The 20,395-nt window shown below is 37.4% G+C and overlaps 2 protein-coding genes across 5 annotated transcripts in view; one reads left to right on the top strand and one right to left on the bottom strand.

The window, feature by feature from the left end:
* Ktl (BTB/POZ domain-containing protein Ktl) overlaps nt 1-8,836 on the top strand; it is a 72,994-nt gene extending 64,158 nt beyond the window's left edge. The window contains exons 1-4 of one of the 3 annotated variants that reach the window (XR_004234522.2): nt 105-349; nt 1,716-1,851; nt 7,008-7,349; nt 7,881-8,836. The gene's annotated coding sequence lies outside the window, so the exon portion shown is untranslated. Of the gene's footprint in view, nt 1-104; nt 350-1,715; nt 1,852-5,438; nt 5,576-7,007; nt 7,350-7,880 lie in introns of those variants that run through there. The other 2 variants (XR_004234523.2, XR_012998050.1) reach the window with 2 other exon arrangements.
* Nucleotides 1,962-20,395, bottom strand: part of LOC116424707 (uncharacterized) — a 61,614-nt gene continuing 43,180 nt past the window's right edge. For both annotated transcript variants that reach the window (XM_031971446.2, XM_031971447.2), the window contains exons 2-8: nt 8,785-8,970; nt 8,258-8,405; nt 7,725-8,001; nt 7,072-7,315; nt 6,239-6,376; nt 5,418-5,705; nt 1,962-4,782 (exon numbers count right to left, since the gene is read on the bottom strand). In XM_031971446.2, the coding sequence (XP_031827306.2) occupies nt 4,400-4,782; nt 5,418-5,705; nt 6,239-6,376; nt 7,072-7,315; nt 7,725-8,001; nt 8,258-8,405; nt 8,785-8,970 (1,664 nt within the window). In that variant the 3' untranslated portion in view covers nt 1,962-4,399. The remainder of the gene's footprint in view (nt 4,783-5,417; nt 5,706-6,238; nt 6,377-7,071; nt 7,316-7,724; nt 8,002-8,257; nt 8,406-8,784; nt 8,971-20,395) is intronic.

Below are 20,395 nucleotides of genomic sequence, written 5' to 3'. Positions count from 1 at the left end.
CTGTCCGTCAGCGCTGCGAACATACCTCTTGCCGTACGCAATCTGCCAATCGCTGATCAACGCATACGATTGCGTTGCAAACCGTATTTAACGCTCCGCGTGATTCCGTCGCGGACCTATTCGCCGACGAATTCCGAACGAAATCCTTCCGAGAACCATCACTCTCGAAGTTTCAATTCATTCTGAATTGTTCATTACAAATTATGACACGATTAGAAATTGCAAGAAGAAAATTAACCATTTCGAACTGTTATTATAAGATACTGTGATACGATCGACGAGTTTTGTAAAACATTTTGCAAAACGTGTATATCAATTCTGAGGATCTGGAGTGGGTGGCACGAAAGAGGTAAGAGTGAAGAGAATTGATTTTATGTTTGATTTTATGTTACCTATAGAGATTAAGGGGTGCAGAAAAGTAATTTGTGTTGACTCCAGTTTTTGACACAGTTATAAGAAATTGTTGTATATATACAAAGTGTAACAAAATTATTGCGTACGAATGATAGGCCGTGTACGACTCACTAAATGAATAAAAAACGGCAGTGAACATGAGTCCAAAACTCAATAGTTTCCGAGGTAGAAGTAGGTTTAGTTTAAAAAAGAATGTATGGGGACTGAATCAAGAATTGAAACCACTAAGATCGAACATAAAAATTGTATTTGCATATCGAATTAAGAGTTCAACTAATTCAAAATGTAACTGCTAATAATTCCATCTAACTCGAGTATATGTATTATATTAGTTATATTATAGTAGCATATATTTTATATTATATTGTATTATATTAGTAGTTATATTTTGAATTATTTGAACTCTTAATTAGATATGCAAATACGATTTTTATGTTTCATTTTAGTGGTACTGCGAGGATTTTCTTTGCAATTCGGCGTTGAGCTAGACAATTATATAGGTTTTGGGCACGGGAATTGTTTGCACGGAAATTGCTGAGTTATCGGTTGCGGTTTACATCGATGTTGCGGTCGGCTCGTGACTAGAGCGAATTAGAATTTATCGATAAAGCATTGCCGGCGCGCAATCGGCCGCGCTCGATAATTCTCGCATGCCAGCGGGTGTAATAAACGTTCGAGCGCTGGGCTATCAAGAGTCTGTAATAAAAGTAGTATTACTAGTATTACATCTGTTGATATTGTAATCTAATATGCGCCGGTGTAGCTCGAGTTAAACTAATTCAATTTTAATGACGCGTGAAATCTTCCGTTATATATTGTTGAGAAAATATTTGTTATTCGTAATAGCTTCCAGATATGATTACAAAGTGAAGATACAGACGGAATATTCAATATTGTTGTTGATATTATATAACGTTAAATTCATCTTGATAATTTAAGATGGTAATTTATATTACCGTGTAAATGGACCGTAAATACCGATTAATCTTCGAGTGGAATATGGTAAATCAGTTGAAAGATTAAATAGTTTTCAATGAAGCAATAATGTACCCAGGCAAAAGAAGTTACTTGATAACAGAATTCATTTTTAATCGCGTACGGGATAAACACAGTTCGATTTTTATTACTTTCGTACGTGTCATAGAAGAATATCGATATTATTATATAAGAAATGAATTCTTTTCAATAAAATCAGACAACTTAATTGAATATTTACGAGTTGTTACGTTGTGTATAGCATCTCTTGGAGCTCACACTTTCGATACGAGGAATTGTAATAAGCGTAATCGTTCCTTTTTCAGCGATTAAAGGAAACACTTCTCCAAGCGTTCACGAGGGACTTTTACGTCACTGGAAAGGCTGTAAACCGAAATTAATGCTACGTCGGAATCGCCGCCGGCAAAAGTGCGCTGCCGGCGGTGTCTCGGTTTGGACGAGGTAATTGCGGAGGAATGTAAAGTCGTAAAGTAGGTTAACGAAGGGAGGTATAAGTGGATTTGAAAAAGAATTTCATATGAACTCCACTTCACACTTTAATTGGTCCGTGAATAATCTGTTTATTTCTTTTTTTCTCTCGTCAGTATTCTTTCTTACTTCTGTCGCTATAAAAGTTATGAAATTCGCACTTTCATACTCGTCGTTCACGGGAACATAGTTCGGTTCTAGCGTTCGCTGGAGTGTCGTTTCTACGTGTAATTAACCCTTTTCACTTGACAGTTCTTCAATGGAAATACTGAAAAATTTTCTGATGAGATACAGAGCGTATTCCTTGAAACTAACTTGAAGAGAGATCACGCGTGAATTAAGGAACAAAGCTCTTTTATTCCCAATGCTTCGTATATCCATGCGTTATACAATGTTTAACATTAAATACCAAACTTTAGAATTTTGCTGTATCAAATCAAGCGACGACGAGAATTGCCTCTCGAGTGCAAAGGGTTAGTGAAGAAAGAGAAGATGGGGTGGGTAGAATGAGGTAGTTGGTAAAATCACATTTCGTTTTGTATTAACAACGTTACAATGTTACAATTATAGGCAGTTCAGTTGTTGTTCGGTTTATTGTGCAGTCCCACGCGATGAACGGTACTTCGTGAAATTTATTGTTCCTTGTTGTTCCTTACTCAACACGGTCGACTAGCAGTCACATATTATCACCTCGCTAACGATAATAAACGTAACGTAAAATATATTCGATTCTTTCTTCGTTGAACGTGGATCTGAATCAATGATTAATTACGTCGATTAATTACAATGATCCATTAGGTTGGATCTTCGTTTATTAAAACGTATCCCTAGCACCTTTTCCTTCTAAGTATTTTCGACTCGCTTTAATCCGATTAATCTAACAACAGAAAAGAAACGTTCAATCGTTCGCGTACTAAATTCGCTGTCTAAATTTCTATTCGAATCACCGAAAATTCTTTCCGATCTCGATCAATCCAGAGCACCTTAATGATAATAATATAGATCGTATTAAGACGTACGTACTGTCTAATATAAATAGCTCGATAAATAAATAGGTGTCGTTGCCTTTGGGACTTTTTGCGCACCGTTCGCGAGCCGTTCAATCGACAACGGTCGAGCGAACAACGCACGTCGGAAAGCTCTCGAAAATGTCCCGAACGACGGTACAAAGATAAATTCTTGCATCTGTGTACAATATTCGTTATTCGTTATACTACGCCACTTATCGCTGCGTACGAGCTTCGGTTGGACTAGTTTCAATACCATCAGCTAGCTTCGCCTAAGTGCAAGCGTCGACCTTTCATCTTAAACACTCTCTTTGCGAGGACTTTATATAGGTCTCGATATTTTTTCACATCGACAGGAGTTAAACGATCTCGATTTCATATTGAAGTTGTTAATTTCTTGATGCTCTTAAATAGTGTAACTAACTATGTAAGTGGAGGTCCTGAATTTGAATTTTTATATCAGAAGCAACCCTTGTCAGACTAAATTAAAAAAATTGAATTGACTTTTATTTAATCCTTGTATATTGTTTCGAAAATATTAATAGTCTGTGAATTATATTAAATTGGCTTACGATTACTAAAGTAAATTTTAGATTTCAGTTTATAATAATATAAACAGTCAATATTATAGGGGAATATCTATAACAAGAATATTAGTTAAAGAAATCCGTTTGTTATATTCTGGAACTGTTACAGGATTAATCTGTTTCGTTAAAAAAGAAGGAAATTAACATCCACCGAGATTCTAAAATAGGGGTTGTTTTCTTAATAGCATATCGTATGTTGTTATTGCAAATAAAACTGTTCGTTCAGACACTGAATCGATATAATAGCGTTTAGTGTCTCAATTGCTCAACCGAGGATCGTTCAACCCTTGCAATCTACACGTGGCAGTGAACCGGCACGAAGCTTAAACAAACACGCCGACACGAGTCGAGGTTATCTCGCTGTGGACGGAACATTTCCGTGGTTCCTCTCGTCGAGATCCGACGATGTTATTGTCCTTAATTGCACCGCGAATTAAGTGACTCATTTACTGGGATCGGGCGCTGAACACTGTCCAGATTATCGTGTCACTGTTTGCCAGGCTACCCCTAATACTCTCTAGCGATGCCTTAAAATCAGAGAGGAACAGACAAACGACGAATTCAATTGCTGGCAGCTCAACAATACAAAGAAGAGAAATCAAAACCATTAGCCTCTTAAATCCTTTCATTCCTCCCCAACGAAATTAAAGCGACTCGAAATTTCAACTTAACAATATGCATCGCACAAAAATTGAACGACAATCTCTAGTTTTGTACTATAACAATCAATCAATCGTCAATCGAAAGATACAGCAAGCATAACTTCGTCCTTACAATTGGACCAGCTTATTTTTTCTCGTATGTAGAAAGATTAACAAGTTCCGGAAAGGAAGTATCCACGCAGAGAATTGTCTTCAGCGACTTCTGATGGATCTTCGGGTGCAATCCTTCGTCAAGGTGTCTTGACCTTGATCGCAATGTGTCGTGTTACGCGCTTGCTTCATCGATCACGGTGATCACTCTATTGTTGGGGGACAGATTCGCGACGTGCCACTTCGATTTTGAGTTCGGCTCTTCATTGGTCGGTTGAAGTCCTCCGGCTCGATCCGCCGTTGACTGGTCGCCCTTTGAACGAGCCAGGGACCATCTTCTGCCCCGACGGTCGGTGATGATCGGTATCTCGGCCATCAGATTGTTCTCGAATTCCGACAGCATCAGATAGTTCTCTACCTTGTTGCAGGAAGTGATGCAGTCGCCGATGTAGTCTAGATCTTCGAGCATGTTGTCGGGCAGGTCCATGTCCGCGATACCCTCCTCCGAGATGCACGTTAGTTCAGGCTTCTCTGGAGCTAACGCGTCGATCATCTCGCCTGCAGTGAAATTAAAGATTTCTTAGGATTCCCCTGAGATTTTGTTTTATTATTTTGATTTTAAGATTGGCATTTGTAGAAATATATCGAGCTAAATGTAGTTCGTTGGGATATATGAAACGTAAGAGTATTAGAATAAAAGTAAGTTACAAAAGCTACCATCGGAAGACAAAAATCTTATTACTAATTCTCTATTAGGACTTTACTACTGATTTACTATCTTACTACTAGGATTTATTTTACTTTATTATCCTTGGCACTCGGAAGTTCTTCGCTAGAAATATTTTTACATTTTCCGATGAAAGTAAAGACCATATTTTGTGAAACTAACTCGAAATCGCACGTATATTGAGGAGCAAAGCTATTTTATTCCAATATTTCTCAAATTGATGCGTTGTACAAGGTATAGTATTAAATAACAAATTTTGTAGTTTTACCGTATGAAATCAGGTGGTGAGTGAATAACCTCTCGAGTGTAAATGGTTAACCCTTTGCCTTATAATATTGACTCAAATTCGTAATGATATCTTTGTCTACTTTAAAATCAATAAGTCGTAGTGTTAAGAAATCATAAGTTGATTACGACTTACACAAAATTGAGTATCGATTTATTTATTAGTATAAGTAATACTTACCCGGAGATGGTGCGATTTCAGCTCCAAGAACGAGTGCAGCTGCAGCGGCTCCTGCAGCAGCCACGTGAGGACTGTCATTGTCCGGTTCTTGACTGAACGACAGTCGCCGTCTTTGCGGGCACGTGTCCGAGATGCAAAGATGCTTGGTCCCGTTAGACCTGGTGTGCTTGTGCCTCGACAAATTCCTTCTATGGAGGTCAATGAAGAACAGGGTAAAACTGCCCACGAGAACGCAGGTGGAGCTGAAATAGTAACCAGCCTTCCCGCCGTAGCCAACGTTCATGTATCCTGGAAAAATTATGGCCGGTCCGCCGAGCGGTTATAATTTTTCATATTTCCGCGGACCCTGGTCCGCAGTCGTTTACATGGAGATTTATACAGTCTGTTATATCGCATGTATCTCCCCTCGCAAGTTACTAATTGTAAGAAATGTTAATTGTACTGGAAAAAAAGTAATTTGATGATAATTTGGATTTGGTGGCAGGACATTTTACAGCTGACTTGATTATACATATTATTAGATAAATGATATGAATTTTTCTGATAAATTTGTAACTTCTTGTGATTTTCACATTAATTTGGAAGGTTATTTAAATACTTAGCGCATATATATTAAAAACTTTGATATTTGTATCAAGTAGATTAATTTTTAATCCAAATTCCAAGTAAAAGGGTTGATCACTTTTGCTATAGAAAATTTGTGGTAAACATTGATTTTATGCAGCAATTGGTATTGTTATAGTGTGAATAGTTGGTAACTTTTTAGAGCGATACTATCGCATTTTTCAATTATTTCCTTATGTTCGTTAATGAAATGGTACCTGATATCGGAACTCCGATTGCTATCGGTATTGCCTGAGAACACTGCACGAAGCCCCACGTTCTTGCGAAGTTTCTCGCCCTGACTCTTTCGTACGTGTACATTTTGAGGCTGTAGTGGTAACCACCGCAGAAAATACCTATAAATTAATAAAAACAAATGAAACCTCGTTGCACATTAATTACCAATCTGAGAGGAAAATATATTACTCTGAGCCCAATAAATTGAAACTCAGAATATCAATTTTAAATTGACAGTGCAATATGTAACATTATAACTCTAATCAATTTAGTAATAGCACACGACACTCCGTTACCGTGTCACAAAATTATAAAACGGATGTGCGAGCAAAAAGATTCATAAACGTAATTACGTATGCGTCGTGGCGGTCCACAAATCACGCTGGTATAAAATTCTCAACCCTCACAAATGACTGCATGTATGAATTATCATTGTTTCACGATATAAAGTCAATGATCTCCATAACAAAAAGGTTCATCGAAAGATTTATCGACTAGCGTTTGCATTATATCAGTTCAAAACGTTTATAACAGTATGCAAATTCGAACGCCAATGATAGCCAAGTGTATCATTCGATCCGCTAATCTTCTGTATCCTTTGAATGTAAAACAAAACGTGTTTACAACAAAAACTGGACGTTAAGAGATTTATGTGATTCTGTCTTCTAATAATTGCCACTAACTGTAATTGCGTGGTTCTAGCGGCACAATAAAGTGTACACGGTTTGTGCACGAAGTCGTTAATTGCAGGTTCGTCAAAATGCAATGTCTTCATCGGAGAGGGCGGGCTCGATCACGACCGAGTATACTCTACCATAAATCCAGGCGAACATGACGTATCCGTGATAATTCCCTTGGACGGCGGTTAGGGCTAGAATACACACTCCGCATACGAACACCGCCGCTTGCGTTAGGTACTGGCGCGCTATCCTGCATTCGACGCTTCGATGCACAACCAGAAGACCAAAGGCCACGCAACCGAGGGTCCAGGCTAGGCCGAGGTAAGCCTGGAGCAGGATCACTGTGTCACCCAAGCCTTCTTCTTCAACTTGATGCGCCTGGGATTCAACGGAGAAACATGGAACAATTAAGGTTCGCGTCGAAACATTTATTTATTATTCGTTCTTTGATTTCGTACTGGAGTTTTAACATTGCTGAGTTCATCAATTGGAGGATAATATTGCTAGTATTGATATTTTTCGAAATTTATTGACTGAGTCAAGGATTTATGAGTGTTACACTATTTGAATGTTAGATATTGATGATTTGTTAGTGTTCTAAGAGCAATTTTTTCGTAGTATATAGGGTATTATGGTTTAGACTTTTTCCTGGGATCAAAAAGTTCCCTAAGATTTATTTATTTGGGTAAATGCTTATGGTATAGATGTAACTGTTCAACTCCTTTTGTATTTTCTGTATAAAGGTTGTAAAGTTATAGGGGTTAAAGTGACATTGAGCCGGTTTTACCAAATAAAATATCGGTGTATTGATTCCAAAAGCGGATATTCCGGTGGACATCAATAGTATCCTCACGGTTTTGCTTTTGAGCGTACTGAAATCGAAGAAGGGTGGCCTGTCATCAGTCTTATTCTTATCTTTGATCTTGCGCTTTTGATTTTTCAGGTGTAGAATCGCCCTTCGTTGCGGATGGTAGAGGGACGCGCTTCGATAAAAAGTGCCCAGGATAAAAGTGAGAAAAACTACGCCGGTCACCGCCTGGAGGCCCAGACGCCAGCCGATTTTACTGAAAAGAAGATAAGTCACGTCGTTTATCAATGTTTTAGAAGTTGACTGCAAGATAATTCACCAGGGGGAGTAAGAAACTAAATCAACAATGTAAAACAACTGGGAAATATTCTTCGAACATTTTCTTTTATCCATCAGCTTTAACAGTGATTAAGTATTCATAAATTTAACTTTTTCTTCTTTTTCAATTCCGAACGTTATTCAATTTAAACTGCACGATTGCTAGGTACTGAATTCATTATTCAAGCGTATACCTAATAGCTCCTTTTATAAAAGCCGACATGACGGCAATACCAAGGCCACTTCCGGACACGACGAAGATCTCGACCAACTCCCTTCTTCGTTTAAAATACTGCGCTACCATCAGCGTACTGCAGTCCCTTGTCATGCCAACTCCTATACCTGTGATAAATAGTGCAAGGTTTTCTTCCTATAACGACTTTTGATAACAGAACTATAGTATATGAATGTTGCATGAAAATTCAGAAGACTTTTGAAATTAATTTTTCATTTATTAATTAACAATTAATTTATTAGACAGGATTTTATTTATTAATTAACAGTTCATTTATTGGTCACGATAAGAACAGGATAGAAGGTAATAAAAAGTAGTTAGCATGTTTTATTTATCGTTAATGATTAATGGTGATTAATAAGTGTCATATTATACTAATTGTGTTTATAATTGTTGCAAGTATATATTTTATTGTTGTTAATGTTATAATATTGATTTCTCTGTTGCTTATAATCGTTTAGGATTTACAATTGCAAGTCGACTCACCAACAACGGTTCCATAGCTGAAGAACAGCTGATGGAACTGCGTAGCGAACGAAGTGAACAGGCAACCGAGTGCTGTAACGAGACCGCCTAGAACTGCTGTAAGTCTTGTGCTTTTCCTTCGGCAGAACGCTATCGTCACGGGAGAAACCAGCAAAGCGACGCCTGTTGAGATCGCGCCCAGCCATCCTGAAAAAAGATTGACGGCTTCTTAAAAATCTTTGAACAAATATCAAGTAACTTTATACTTTCAAGTGTTTCTTGATGTGCAATTAATTTTTTTTTGAAGAATAAAGCAATAATCTGTACATGATTCTAATAAAAATATAATTTTTAGTTTATTTTCAGTCTAATAAAAATGAAATTTTATCGGTAAAAGTATATATTTACAGAAATACCTGTAGTCCTGTTATATTTATTCAATATCAAAATAAGTCTTGTCTCATATTATATACAAACCTAGGTTGACGCCATTTTGAACATATAACGAAATTTACAACCATGTTTCAGAGATTAAAACTAACAAGAAGTTTTAATCAACGTGAGTTAGGGAACTCCTAGTTTCTTATGAGTTTGACCTTTATGAAGTTATTGCATTAATTTGCGGAGATTTATCGTTTGCATGTTCACCACAGTGTGATGATATAGGTGTTCGGACGGTAGCAGTTAATAACGTGCCCTAATGATAATAAAAATATTTTCTAGCGTAGAAAATAGATCTTTGTATTCTTAGAATTAATTTTTACTATTATAATGCTTCTATCATTTTGCTTCATTGAAACATTTCACCACGAAACTGATAATAAAACTTCTTTAAAAAGGGAAACCTACACATAAAATCGTTATCTCAACCAAATGAAATGGCATTTTCATTTTGTTCGTATTATCTTCTGGTTTCCCTTAGTCCTTTACATATTCACAGTTTCATACATTTATTTCTTCAAATGAGTATTTACATTCGACATAAATATCTTCCTTGTACAATTCGAACTATTCAGAACTACAATTATATTCCTTCGTTTCCCATTTTCTTACTCTTTAATCGACTACCAATAAAACACAATCACAACTCGATCAAAATCCAACATTACTTCCTTCAATCTTTAATTACTTCTACAAAGTTCTTATTATCCCCTGCAAACATCCATTATCTCCGAAACGTTAAATCTCCCCGAAAGAAATCGCCGATTTATTAGCGAGGGCTCGTTAAAATTCAATAGTTCCCGCCGATGATAAAATCGCTGGACCAGAAACCGTCCGAGTACTATAACGAGTCGGGTAATCCGTTGAAACAGTATTCGTTGCTGTCGCGTAACGGGCGATTGCGAGATTAATAACCGCTCTTTTTATCCTTCGGTTATCCCCCTTTTGTTTCTAGGAGCTTGCTGGTCGCAATTCCCGCGATAGAAGGCATTCCCGGCCAGTTGATCGATGAGCCCACTCGACGGACACGGGAACGGTGAAAATTAATTAAATGACTCGGCTCCGGCTCCGAGAGCGGCCGGCTAATCGCCTACTCGACGCTGTTATAATTAAAACGGTCTTAACCTCGATCGAGAGTCAACTGCTGTTTAGTAACGTTGTCAGTATTGATACGAGTATCCAGCGGGGATCGATCCATTGCGCTCGAAGAATGAACGATGACTCGGATGTTCGGTCACGATGATTTCTGGGGCGTCGATTTCCGACGTCCGCGATACGATCTGGTAATAAACGCCATGGCTATTGCTTTCTATATCTGTACTTATAGATATGAAATTTAATAATCATTCTTACGATTTTTTATCTGTTGGTGATAGATTCATTTTAGTTGTAATTTGAATTTGAATTTTTAGGTTCTAGTAATATTCTAAGTTGTAGTAATGATTTAATTATCGGAAATCGGATTGAGATCTATAAAGTAAAGAACGGACAACAAGTATCTAGAAATAGTAATTTGGAAATAGTGAATTTGATGTGATAAACTGTATTCGTATGATCTAGTGCTCGATTATTAATTATATGCTTCAGGTACTTATTTACATTTTCAAGCTTTCCAATTAGAACAGGGTCTTAGAAAGAAGGCGTTAGTATACATAGCGATTCATCATCGCGTACTCTCTCGAACGGATCGACAATCGTGGTCATAAACATCGACGAGCATGAAACACAGCAGCAAAGTCATCGATCACGACCCGACTCGATTCTAATTGAGGGAAACTCGGTGCTGCGAACCGTTTATTATGATTGCAAACTATGAGCGTGAAATATGGCTGGCTAGGATCATCGAAGTGGCGTATGAGGCGCATAAATCGTATATTGAACTATATAGGATCGAGGTTTGTGGGAATTTTGAATAGCAACAACGGCGGGTCGATGAGAGTAAATGTTTGGAGTCAGTGTTATTTGGTTTTCGGTTTAACGTGTTAATATTAGATTATTTTCTTAAGTGGGTTAATATTATCGTTTTTATTAACTTTCTGCAAGTATTCTGTTCACAAAGCGGAACGTTTCACCAATGTAATGATAGATATATAATAAGAATACTATTACATAAAATTATTATAATTGTATTAGATATATGAATTAAAATAATATGTATTTTTATCCGTTTTATAAGGAGATGATTCTATGTGAAAAGGAAATATTCAATTTGATAAAACAGCGTTAAATAAATCTTCTGCACTGGCAAGTTTTTATTCGAAATGAATATCCATTGCTAGGACTTGAAATCTTCTTTCTCTCTTAACTTTTTGTTTTCACGTACCAGACATTTTTTCCTGCGATTTCGACGACGCGACGGCGGATATATACGGACAGATTTTCTGGAAGACCAGTAGGGTGTTCGTGTTTTTATCGTTTGAATCGTTCGCAGTAAACGGCTGCGGAGAGAAATTGGTTTGACGACTGTGTTCTTAGTTCCATTCACACGACGCAGAATTTTGTTCATTCCGAAACAAGTGTTGCTTGTAGATCATGATAGAAACTGATCTTGATAAAATCGTTGTAGTTTATTCACTTTCATTTTCTGCATCTAAATATAATCGAAATGTTCCAATCTCGTAATCACAGTTAGATTCAGAGTTTTTGTCAATTTTTATAAGATACCAAGGAACACTGCAACACAAGATTCAATAGAATTCAGTAGAATTCAATAGGATTTAATACAATTTATAACTTAGCATCAAAACTGTTTCCACAATAAACAAAATTCTGTTTAATCGAACTTCCTTAAGACACACTATAAACACCATAAATCTTCCGAAGACAGGTACCAGAAATTTCGTCCTATTATTCTGTCGCTATCATGATCCATATAAACATTTCAATAATTCAGACAAATGTTAGGATACCAGATAAAACACAGTAGCTGCCGTGGGTGTGTAGTGCGAGTGTTCGCGCAACAAATCGTCCGGAAATGGAGACGAAGGATCGTCCAGGGTCTTGTGAATATCCGGGGAACGTCTGACGCATAATACTGCAGGCATTACGTATCGTTTCCCTCCCTAGGGCTGATTGCCATCCCTGTCATCGGTCAGAGGCAGAATAGCCTGGACTGAATTCCAAGGGTGGTTATCCGCCTCCATCGCGTCTTAGAAACCGGAAGACGGATGATAGGGCGAGTGAATTGACGAATGAAGAGGTCAATAACCCGATGGATCGTGAGACCGTTTTTCCAGCGACCCTGTCCAAACAAGAAGACTATCCCGGTGGATCAAGTATGCTTCGAGATATAATCGAGAGATCGTGCGGTATCTATTCTGTAGAAACTTTGCGCTAGACAGTTTGCACTTGGATAACGTCTCAAGGCTAGAATCAATTGATTCTTTTTACTTTCGAAAGAGAATAATTCGATTCAATCCTGAAGAAATTATGTAGAGTTGTTTTATTTTATATTTGGAAATGACTTGTCTTCTTATGTATAGAAATTTAATTACAGTTTATGAAATACGACGAGATGGTATGGAAGATATATAAAATAGTTCTGAGTATACATTTATAAGAGAACTGTTAGGCCACTTGGAGTTGGATATAGAAGTTGAAATTTTCAATTTCAATGAAAACGTAGAACATTAAGATTGATGTTACTAATTGCGAGTAAATATACACGTATAATAAATTACAAATTGCTGTTTCAGTAATATAATAACATATACCATTGGTATTCAATAATCTTAAATTCACAGGAATAAAACCTGACTTTATATTATTAAACTTTTCATCTTAATATTCCCGATTCAGTTGCATCAGTCGTAATAATAAAAACTCTCTGGTTTACACATGAATTTTTCAGTCTGCTGGATTGTATCGCACCTAAACAATGGAGAACGCTGTTGAGAATCAAGGAGGGAAAGTGGAGCTCGTTAACGGCACAAAATGGCGGAGGACAAAAGGAATCCGGCGACAAAAGGTGGCGGAGGTGGCGCACCGACGAGAAAAGAGTAAGTGGTACCAGTCGGAGTTGTTTTTATGGGAATGATATTGATGCCAGGCGGCTGTGGCAGCAGTTTTCGGCGTTCCCCGTGAATAATAACAACGCATCGGCTCGAACTTTCAACCCAGGCCGCGCAATAGTCCCGCGGAACGTCTCAGAAATGGTTACAGTTATTGTACGGCGCGCGGAGAACTGCCGACGGAGATTGTTCCTTTTCTTTTTACTGCATGAAATATTCAAACGGCATCCTACGGGCTATCCTCCCGCCGCCAAGGTCTGTTGTGTACTGAACTTGAGGAGTTTCTTTGTTTGGTACGATTTCTGCGTTGGATTTATTGTCTTCCACTGCTCTGAACTTTGCGAAGACAGGTATGTACATATCGATATAAGCAGTGGAACTGTCAATATTACCATTTTGATTTGTGCAGATGCTTTATTTAAAAGAATTGCGTGGTTGCAAGTTGGATGTAACAAAAGATTAAACGAATTAAATTAATGAGATTATTGTGTAATCTTTTAGGAGATATCTAGATATTCTTTTAGAGATTGAAAATAAACAGTTTGTGCTATGTTTCGCAGAAAGAAATAACAGTATTTCTGAATCTTCTCGTTTGGAGGATTTGAATTATTTTAGGAACGAGTTGACCAGATTTCAAGGTTTCTGTAGAGCTGTTCCCATTTATTGTTCTCAGTAAACTGTGGGCGTGTCTTGTGCCCTCCACGTGGGGCCACTAACCTTGAGCAGCCGTAACATTAAAATCAGAGTATAAGGAATTTAACGTGGAAAATATCATTTTATCTAATAATAATATCATTTTATTAATTATCTGAAAGAATGATGGTTCGATGTATTAAAAATTCAGAAATTTGAATTTCGATCGCAATGTGATCAGACTGCAAGATGCACATGTTCAAAGAATATTCAATTCTTTATAAATATAGAGATTGGACTCAGAGAATAGGGTCGTCAATCTTCGCATGTCGTACCTACGTTGAACAGGGGTTGCCTGTATCGTTTCGTTCCCTCCAACAGCAACCAGGATCCGACAGCCCCGTGAATCCCTGTGGCAAGTATTTGCACCATAACGCCAGTTACTACGACCACCCACCCCCAACCACTTTCCGGGTAGTAATGCTGTCTTATGGTACATCGTGCAATATATCTACAGCACGTGAGAAAGAAAAAACGTCCAACATGAAAACCTTCTTCTAGTCTGAGCCCACGCTTACACACATATTCTCTATTTTATCTGCTGTTTAATCAATCCTCGATCGATAATAAAAATTGATAATAAACAATAAATAAAAAATGAAAATAAATGATAAATAATAAATTACAAAAATTCATATAATCAATTCATAGCATATTAGGAGGTTAATACCTTGCCCTATGATTTCTTTTTGAACCCTGATCAATCTAACTACTTTGTTATTAATAACTTATTGAAAATAAGAGAAAATTCTAGTATTATTCTACGTCAACGTGTGCTCCGACGTATAATCATTGATAATAGAGGAATAATATATAATTTGCGTTCAAACAAATAGAATAATATGTTTGTTAAATTCTATTTTAAATCTTCAGCACGAGTCTGACACGATATCGTAGGGCAAGGGGTTAATAATAAAATTACACTCATTTTACAATATTCAATGATATTTTTAAATAAAAGATATTCCGTTCATAAAGAACAGATGAACAATTTGTCAAATCGAATGAAAGAAATCTTCAGCAGAGAGTATATGATTGTAAAGACGGTAATTGGTAGTTTTCTATAATTGTGTAGAGTTTTAGACAAGCTCACGCGATCGGACCTAGGGTCTTGAATTTCATCCCCCTCGTTTCCTCCCAGTCTTCTGGGATCCTGCAGAGAAACGATTCCCTCGCACTCGCCCGTGAACGAGTGTTCGCCGAGCTCCGCCGAAATTGCGACGCCGCTGTCTTCGAAGGCTGGACTTTGAACGCCATCCCTTTCGCTGTGATCTCGAGCCTTCATCCCTCGATCGAGTGGCTATTGCCACCGAGACGGAGCGTTCATGTTTGCCAATTATCACTCCTATCTCATTGCGAACCCCTTTCTGTCCATTTACACACTAGCGTTGTCTCGATTTATTCTCCACGGAAAAAGTATTTTCTATTTCACGTATTTGGTGACTCGATCGTTAGCACGATGGCAGTTGACACTAAAACCACCGAGCAATTAAATTGACTTTTCGAAATTCCTCTATAGAAACTTTCAAGAATTCGTCTATCGAGACTTCAATTGATCTACAATTTAGTTTGAGTACTGCTGAATCAAATTCTTCAATTATTTCTCAGAGAAACAGCTGTCGCCTTTTTAATAATTAGAAATAAGGAGAAATCAGGAATGAGTCATTTCGACTCGTCTAGTAATTGTGTTAACATAGTTGACATAGTTTCACGAGTACTGTAATTGAATCACAATTCACTGGATTTTCACTAGTATTCATTCGGAACTGTTCACTGTAAAGAAATATGATTTTTATATTATTGCTTTACGCTCTTTTTATTGGAAATGATTTAGGATTGGAAAGATCGAGTACTATCAATCTATATTTAAAAGTTTCTTGTTTAAATGTGAGTGTTTGTACAAAAACTTGTAAATTATTATATTCTGATTTCTTAAAGTCTGCAGATGGACATAACTGTTCATAATTATCCCAACTCCTTTGTCTAGTAAACAAATGTACATTCCCCACAAGTCGCAGAGTGATTCGAGGAGTTCGACAGCTAATATAAATTCTCATATAGCTCCTCTAAGTGACATAAAGTCTAAGATCCTTCTGATCTCGAAACAATGTGAAAAACAAAGCTTAGGAAAAAAGGGAGAATATTTAAATATTTTTATACAGTTTCTCGTGGTACCATTTATCAATTTTTTATAGCAAAAACTCCTGAAATATTCGTGTACTTAAGATAACCGCGGGTCTCATAGTACTCGAGGGACAGATGAGGACGAAGATAAAAGAGGTAAGGTCGAAGATCCATTGTCCTGTAACCGCGACATAAATAACTTTATTCGAAAAATTCCACCAATAGAAGATTTATTGTTCTGAGTGTCTTCGGCAAATTCGCCTCGAAGATTCTTATATCAACTTGCATATTGGATGGAATTCTTGGCAGACAGAAAGAGAACGGATGTCGCCGACATAGTTCACAGAAAAGTCCATCTTCGGTTTCGCGATTTTTTAAAATAACAATTCCATTCCATGATCAACGTTAAGATACGTTCGACATTTTAATTCGGTTACGGTGTAGATTAAATTCCACGCACGCCGCCGCATAAACGGTAGTAACAAGGATGAAGTTTGAAAACCGTGTCTGCCTCTATTCTTTTACTACTCGGGAACTTTCGCGGTACGTGTTCCTTTGGACTGGATTGGCGGATCCACTTCAAAAACAAAACTAAATTTGAGACCGTGGCACGATCCGCGGGGCTGCCGCGCCTTTCTCTTTCGCTGATAGTTTTTTCACGTGTCGGTTGAAACGGAGGGCAGGAAATAATATTGTCTTTTACCGCGCGTCTCGTTTCTTCATTATTGCTCGCGGAGGGAAGAAAAACTGGGACGGAGACGATTTAATTTGTTTTTGGAACTGGATTTATTCGGTTAAGAATAGTATCAGAGGATTGCTCAAGCGATCGCCACGAAAATGAAGTTACTTATATTATGTATAACATTGTTGTATTATTAATGGTGCGTGATATTCCTTTAAATGAAGTTTTTAATACCACATATTAAGGTACGACCATTTGGAACAATTTTTTTGTAATAATTATTATCAATAGGAAATAGAAATATTTAACAGGCGAAATATTGTACTTAAAGTTTAACATATCGAACAAATAATTGAGGTTCAATTTGATTATTTCAATATTACCAAGGTAAAGTGTAACTAATTAACACTACAACTTCCAGATGGATCAAAATGACTCATTCCTGATTTCTTTTTTTTGCAATTATTAAAAAGATAGATGTTTCTCTGAGAAGTTATGAAAGAAATTTACCAATAGGCAAACTGAATTATAAATCAATTAGTCTCAACAGATGCACTCTTGCTTCTATGGAGAGATTTCAAAAAATCAATTTAGCTGCTCGGTAGTTTCAGTGTTAAGAATACGAATACAACAAAATTTCCTCTGGACAATTCTACAATTTTAAAAGCCCAGATAATAAAACTGAGAGTAGTTAATTTGAAGAACATAAAAAGTACAGTATATTAAAAAGGTACTTCTTCAGTTTACAATAAGAAACGATCCAATCTAATAAAGTAGTGGGCCACGGCGAGACCAAAAGAGAGAGAAAGAGAGAGAGTATCGATGTAATGACAGCGAAACAGAGTTAGGAGGCCAGTAACTTCCGCGTTTATGTCCACCGCGTGCGTATCGGGGTCACAGGAAGCTAAATGCTCGTGTTCTTCTCTGAATTACAGTAAAAGCTCGACAAACAGGAGCAGCGAACAAAGGGGCTGCGTTAAGTGAAGAGCCCAATGTGTAAACATAACTGTCGTTCGATGTAAGCGAGCCCACATAGGACCGGGGACGAAGGAAAGTAAAAGTTCGTGAATTTATTAAAAGGGACTTCCGGCACGACGCGCGCAATTTCGTAGAGGCAACGATCCGTGACAACGGAACGGTTCAGAGCTTGAAACTTTTATATACCGAGGCATTAGAATTCTATTACATTCGCCGTTATTTTCCAATGCAGTCGCGAGACTCGACCATTTGACTGAGCTCCATTCGGCATAACGACTACAGAGAAAGATAGAGCGGGAATTTTCGAAATTTCGTACACGTCGATTGTCCCGCAGACTAAAAAAGGTGTTCGAATGAATTCATTTTGAAATACCTAGGATTTTCTCAAATGATTTCCCTAATTCTCCTTTCGAGAGGTTTAAAGCAATAAGTTTGGAACTGAACGAGGTTGATCGAACGTTGCGAAACTTTATTGTAAAAGAATGAAATTTTAGAGATTTGTACGGAGAGAAGTTGCGAAAGATTTGTTTAGATTAAACTTCGAATTTCAGCGCATGTCACACTTTTTGGAATAGAAATTTATGAAATACACAGTTCAATAATGAATTTTTGGTAAAAATGGCAAATCATTTTTTCTGTGTATATGTATAACTTTTCTATGTTTATCTATATACATTGATATATATGTAATTAGTATGTACGAAGTATCTTTAGCATCGTGATCCGTTTGCCAGGCAAAAACGTATGGAAACAGTCAATTTCAACGCGAAAGGGGTCAACGATGCTACGTGCCGTTCACCGAGAATAAGAATACACGAAATAGTATGGAGGTACACCTATACCAAAAACTGTCACGCTTCCCGCTATCACCACCTTTCACCCCAATACTTTGTCACACTTCAACTCTTCACAATCCTACTACTTATTCCATCATTATATTCTCGAATCATACCTATATAGGAAATATTTCTATTTAACAAATACTACTAATCCCTTCGTTCGAGTTCTCACATTACCTCGATCACCAAATACAAATAAAAAAAAAAAAGATCAAACAATTTACTAATTCGTAAAGGAAATTACTGTTACAGTCATCGAAACGAGATGAATGAACTTCTTTTTAGAAACAATTGTAAATGACAACAGTGTTGGTTAGTATTCGGTGTTATTATTACACGTTGTTTAATTCCGCTCTTATTTTACTGGTAATATTACTGATTTGTTTAATTCGACGATTTTTTCTTTCGGTAGGAACCTCGGATTAATATCTCGCTCGAAGGTATCGCGAATTTCGGAGCGAAAGGTCACGACAAGCTAGACGAGAGACGCGTTGTCGAGCGCGGACTGGATCCAGTTAGACGGTTCCCAGAAGAGGACCGCGGCGAGCTTGCGTAGGGGAAAACGAAACGGGCCAATCCCCTCGTTCTCCGACCTCGCCACGTGCATTCATGGCCATACGTTTCGCGACGGAACTCGCGGCCCACTGAGGTGAGTCCAGTCGATTTGACGGGTACCTGTTCGAAAAAGTATTATCATTTTTTTTAACCTTTATGGTTGACAGCCTGGTACAGTTGGGAAACGACTTGACGTCTAGCGAAACGGTACAGCAGTAAGCGGTGTCTTTTTGGCTTACAGTTTTATAGCTTTGATCGGTTAAATGTAACCGTATTGAAGAATATCAAATTAGTAATCGAAAAATCAGGAATTAGGAAATAAAACCAGCAGAAAACTGGGTGAGAAAAGATGAAAACTGATTAATCAGTTGAATTTCTTAGCATAGAAGAATTACCTTTATGTAATTTTGGTCTGTTCTCTTGAAAATTGGACAAAATTACTTTGCATCTCTGTTGCTTGAACCTTTTTTTGGTCTTTGCTTCGAAAATAAAGAATTTACGAGAAAATATTGTGTGAAATGAAGAATATTGTTATTTATTCAATTCAGTCTTCAGATATTCAGCTATTCTTCAGAAATAATTAGCAAATGAAGTGTTTGAACTATATTGGTCATATTCGAACATTTTTTGCTCCGCTCGTTCTGGAGGTTTGATAATTTTCATGGCGAATAATTAGGGTCGGGATTCTTTCCACGGTAATCAGTATTTGATATACCATAAAATCATAATTCTCAGCTTCAAATTGAATTTAGCGCGATAGTTTAGCTTTCCGGCCCACCGAGCATAATCGATAAAGCAATTTAACTGATTTCCTCGTAATAATAAATCAGCGTCAACCGGAACACGTTTTCGCACTGAAAAGCCTGTCCAGTCGTTACGAAAAAGTGGGAAAATCTTGGAGAAAAACATATCAGAAGCTTAATAAAATATGCACTAACGGCGCTCGTACGCGAATCGCCATTACACCATTTATCTTTATTTAGCATCACTGTCGTGTCGATTGGTGCTCGCTAATTTATTCCAACACGAGATTAACACGTATTAATCTGCATATATTTCGTGACGTTTGTTGTAACTTAACTACACGGGAAGAAATCGATCACGCCGCTAAAAGAACCAACAGAAGTGAAGTTATAATTAGATTTCGATTTTTTACAGGATACGTCGGTTGGGTGACGATTAAAGATAAAAAATGGGGGAGAGAAACTAGCAATCAACTCGCAATCAACGAGGAAACCTGTTTCAGCAATGCGATGAAATCTTGAAGATTAAATGGAGGCGATCAACTGCGCGAGTAATCGATCTTGGGT

The sequence above is a fragment of the Nomia melanderi genome, chromosome 2 (genome assembly GCF_051020985.1).
Source record: "Nomia melanderi isolate GNS246 chromosome 2, iyNomMela1, whole genome shotgun sequence".
Taxonomy (NCBI): domain Eukaryota; kingdom Metazoa; phylum Arthropoda; class Insecta; order Hymenoptera; family Halictidae; genus Nomia; species Nomia melanderi.
The sequence above is the reverse complement of the archived record's forward strand: the minus strand, read 5'-3'. Positions and strand labels throughout refer to the sequence as shown.